We start from the raw sequence: 4284 nt of genomic DNA on the forward strand, positions 1-4284 counted from the left end.
CGGTTTTCATAAACCGTTCCATCCCTAGTGTGTGGTGGGGGGTGTTCCCAGTCAGGCTGTTTGCAACAGGACCTGCAAAGCTCCAGAAAAACAAATGCAGGGAGCACCAAAATTAACACTACTACAGCTGCAAGTGATGAAAAACAAGACTGTCAGACCCAAACTCTAAAACATGGAAGAGAAATCTGGAGCTGGGAATCTGCATGATAAATGGAAGCAAACGCAACACAGCCCGATAATCTCCGATACTCTAATCAAACTATACATGTCCATTAAAAAAGGCTAAATCATATAATTTGCATTAACAGTAACCTAATTTCCGATGGAGTGTTTCTTAATGTTTTCCATCCCACTGTCACCATGTGCATGCTAAACATATGAGATGTTTGCCACACATGCTCGTCCAAGAGAAGGGATTGCTGCAAAGTCAGAGTCTTGATACAATCAGCTTGATTGGACATTAAACTTCAACAAGTTAGAATAAACTAAAGTTAAATGAATCATTTTGCAAGGATCAAAATAAAACATACGGAAGTTGAATTTAATTACTCTGCTTGAATAAACTGGATCTGTTTGAGATGAAAAAAAAAAAAGTGCTTAGAAACAACATTTATTCTGCCAAGATAATATGAAAATAAAATGAAGAGATAACTTAGGAAGAAGGGGAGGTAAACTTTCCTAGAAGTCTATATCAAAGCATGGTGAAAATTAGTGCAAAAGGAAAACATCTTTTCTAATGGAATAAAAATAGCTTTTGAAGATTGACTCATGATTTGCACCATAATCCATTTTCTCTAAAATGCATCAACCAGAGGAAAAGCAATAGATTTTTGTAGTTCTTTTTATTCGTTAAGCATTTGTTTCCAGCAGAATATGCTCCACACGCCTTTAGAGGCGCTGTTCGACGGCTGCAGCAGAAAAATACGCAGATTGTTCTGACGAAAAGGAAAAGAAACAAAACAAAGAAATATAAAACAAAAAGTTTCATCACCTCTCTGAATCCACAAAACAAAGAAAACTTTCTCCTGTCAAAGGGACACAATTCTTCATATTTACTCTCATCTTTCATCCAGTTTAACATTTAGACTTGAAACAGTCCAGTTCTCCATGTTTAGATTAGAAGAGGAAGAAGTCGCTGTGCTACAAGTTGGTGCTCTTAGTCGTGTTCTCCTTGGCCTGCCTCAATCCGTACAACCATTTGATCACTCTGGCGTTTCTCTCGATGACAGAAACCCCGTAAGGAACTCGCTCTGCAGCCTTCCCAGTCTCTTCCTCCTCCTCTTCCTCTGCGTCACCCCTGTTAGAGCCTCCACACTCGGACCCCGGAGCGCTGACGCTCCGGAACCGAGCGAGCGACACAATGTCTGAGCTGGAAGCTTGCAGCTCCTGTAGGTCTGCCGGCTCCAGGCCGCACAGGTTAAAGAAGCGCTCCAGCTCCGTGCCGGCGCGGGAGTACCGGTCACTCATGTCCGACTTGGACCGAGTCAGAGAGGGCCGCTTTCTGGAGCTGGAGGACGACAACCTGGTGATGGCTGGAGAAGCAGGAGGAGGAGGGAAGGCGGGTGTAGCACAGGCTGGGGATTCAGCTGGAGGATTGAGAGAGTTGTCAGGTTTCGGAGCAAGCGGAGGTTTCAGGGGAGAAGAGGCTAGGTTTATTTTCTGGATGTAGAGACGTTGGCGGGAGGCGGCCGATCGCAGAGGGAACTGAGGATGCAGAGCTACGGGCTGAAGCGGCTGCCGCACATACTGTGGTGGCCTGCTGGCCACTTTCACCGGGCCCGCCTGAGGCATGACATCCACTCTGCGTACCGTTCCTGAAACCGGGGCCCCAAGAACCCCTGGAATGTCTGCCTTGGCTGGTCCGGATGCTTTTAACCTGACTTTAGCTGGACTGGACCAGTCGGGACGTGGAGGTGGGCACGGGCGCTCCTTCACCTGCAGTGCGCGTGTCGAAGCTTTGCTGTTCGCCGCATCATCAGAGGCCTTACTGTCCTCACAGCCTGCAGCCACACCAGACGGGGATCCAACAGGCAGGTTGCTGATGAGGCTGCTGAGGTGCTCCAAGTCCAGCTGGACCCCATCTTGTTTTGCTTTAGCTTGGGTCGGGAGCTTTCTGGTGGGACGGAGGGGAGTGCTGGGGTTTAGCATAGGCTTCTTTATCTCAGGAGCTCGGACAGGCTGCTGTTTGGAAAGAGCCACCTGACTTTTCACATATTTGGCCTTGTCTGCCTCCAGTCTCTCCACAGCACTCTGCTTTGGTGTTCCTGCTGCCGTTCGTCTGTAGAAGTCCGGTCCCACCGGGCCCTTTGGTCGCAAACGAGGAGGAGAAACTCCAATGGCTGCCTTTGCTGGTTGCCTTGATGGATGTTGAAGCGCCTCCACCGGCATCTTTTAAACCTTAAGTTTCCCGTTTTTCACTGTGAGCTGTTGCTGGAAGTTTAGGTGATCATCTTCTCGCCATGTTACATGATGTTACATCTCAGACAAACGCTTTCCTGCGAACAGCAGAAGAGAAACAGCAGAGTATAAAGAAGAACCTCTTAGTAAATAACATCAATTAAAACATTTACATCCTGTTTTGTTTTTTTCCCCAGAAACCTCTCCACACCCACTTAGAGCCTGATCCAAAAATATTCACACCATTTTCAACTTTTTGTTTCCCACATTCAGTTACAACCACAAACCTCCAAATATTTGAATTAGATTTTAGCTGACAGACTGATTAAACTCGTACCACAGGAAAAGCAAGGAACATAGTTTGCAGTAATTAAAGTTGCAGGTCTTTAGGACTCCATCTTAAGTTTTCCTGAACTATCTCTATAGTTATGCTGCTATAGGCTTAGACTGCTGGAGGACATAGGGACCCCTTTTCATATATTCTCCCATTCTGCAGAATTTGTTAGTTTAATCTATAAAGATATGCTCTCTCTGATTTTTTCTCATAGTAAGTTAATCTGGTCTGTTCCTGTTTGGCTCTAAGTCCATCCTGGACTCATCATAGTCATGTTTCCCTGACTGACTGGCTGGATAGCATGCTTAGTGTGAGGGATTACAGAGAGTCAGTGAGTCGATGCAATCAACTGGTTTTCCTTAGATAGAAAACTTTGAATCAATTTGACTGTATCATCTGGTGAACTGTAAAGTGCATTGAGATGACATGTGTTGTGAATTAGCGCTATAGAAATAAACTGAATTGAATTTATAAGTATTTATCCATTTATCTGTGAAGCCTTTGCACATTCTCTAAAATACTTCAAGTTCAGACAGACTGGATGGAGGCTTTTTTCATTAAAGTTTTTTTCACCAATTTCATTTAGACTGTAAATCTGACCTTGGAATAAAAAATAAACATGCTTTGAATTAAACCTTTTCATCTGGACTCATGTTTAGGGGCCCCTGTCCTTACGGACGCTGAAACAGAGCTCTAATCTCAGGAGTCCTGCAGTCTTTAACGTTTTTTCTTTTTTCTACAATTGTTAGCTCCATTCTACTTTCATGTTCTCCGTTCTTTCCAAAATAAAATACATTTCATTTTACAAGTTACCTTTGTTAGAAAGTAATACGTTTTCTTTTAACAATATTACCATCTGTGTAAAGCAACAAGTTAATGATTATTTAGTATTAGTTAGTTCCGCCAAAATAAACATTGAGGTTGCTATGCACTCTCTCCAGGTGTTTCTTGAGATTGTTGTGCTATTTATACCTGTAGACGGTTCCATCAGCCGCCCGCCAGCATATATAAAGGTTCTTATCCATTTCTGTGACATAATCAAAATAGTGTGACTACAGTCACTTGTTATATTTCAATTAGCTGTTATAGCCATCTTTTTCTTCTATTGTTTAAAAACTGTCTTCTTCTGTTGTTTTAAAAATGTTTAAAAACTGTCCTCTCTTTATTTAAATTGTTGGATCAGATGGTAACGCATTACCCACCTAATATTACCAAAATGTAGTTTGTAGCCTATTATACTACTCTTGTTGTGACTGAATGTAATATATTACACAAACTCTGGTTCCCCCAGCATGACTAAGGCCCCGTCCACACGAAGTCAAAACGAATACGAAACCCTAATATTTTCCAGAACGTTTGTCGTAAAGACGGAGACGTAAAATAAATGTGAGCGTCCACACGAATGCATGAAAACGCTGCTAAATGTATGCCAGGCCTGTAAGTGGCGCTGTGGTGCCAAAGCAAAAATAGGCGACGAAATGTTGGGCATGCGCACTAATATTTATACATGGTTGCCCTGCGGGTCCATTTTTGTGGTTCAGTCAAATTCAGGT

The 4284-nt window shown here is 43.2% G+C and overlaps 1 protein-coding gene across 1 annotated transcript in view; it reads right to left on the reverse strand.

The window, feature by feature from the left end:
- Nucleotides 1-831: 831 nt before the first annotated feature.
- Nucleotides 832-4284, reverse strand: part of LOC107095942 (protein FAM110B-like) — a 4983-nt gene continuing 1530 nt past the window's right edge. Inside the window, exon 2 of the mRNA XM_015392333.1 lies at nt 832-2495. Coding sequence (XP_015247819.1) covers nt 1141-2388 — 1248 coding nt within the window. The 5' untranslated portion in view covers nt 2389-2495 and the 3' untranslated portion in view covers nt 832-1140. The remainder of the gene's footprint in view (nt 2496-4284) is intronic.

This window comes from Cyprinodon variegatus, unplaced genomic scaffold (assembly GCF_000732505.1).
Source record: "Cyprinodon variegatus isolate N-32 unplaced genomic scaffold, C_variegatus-1.0 Scaffold587, whole genome shotgun sequence".
Classification (NCBI taxonomy): Eukaryota; Metazoa; Chordata; class Actinopteri; order Cyprinodontiformes; family Cyprinodontidae; genus Cyprinodon; species Cyprinodon variegatus.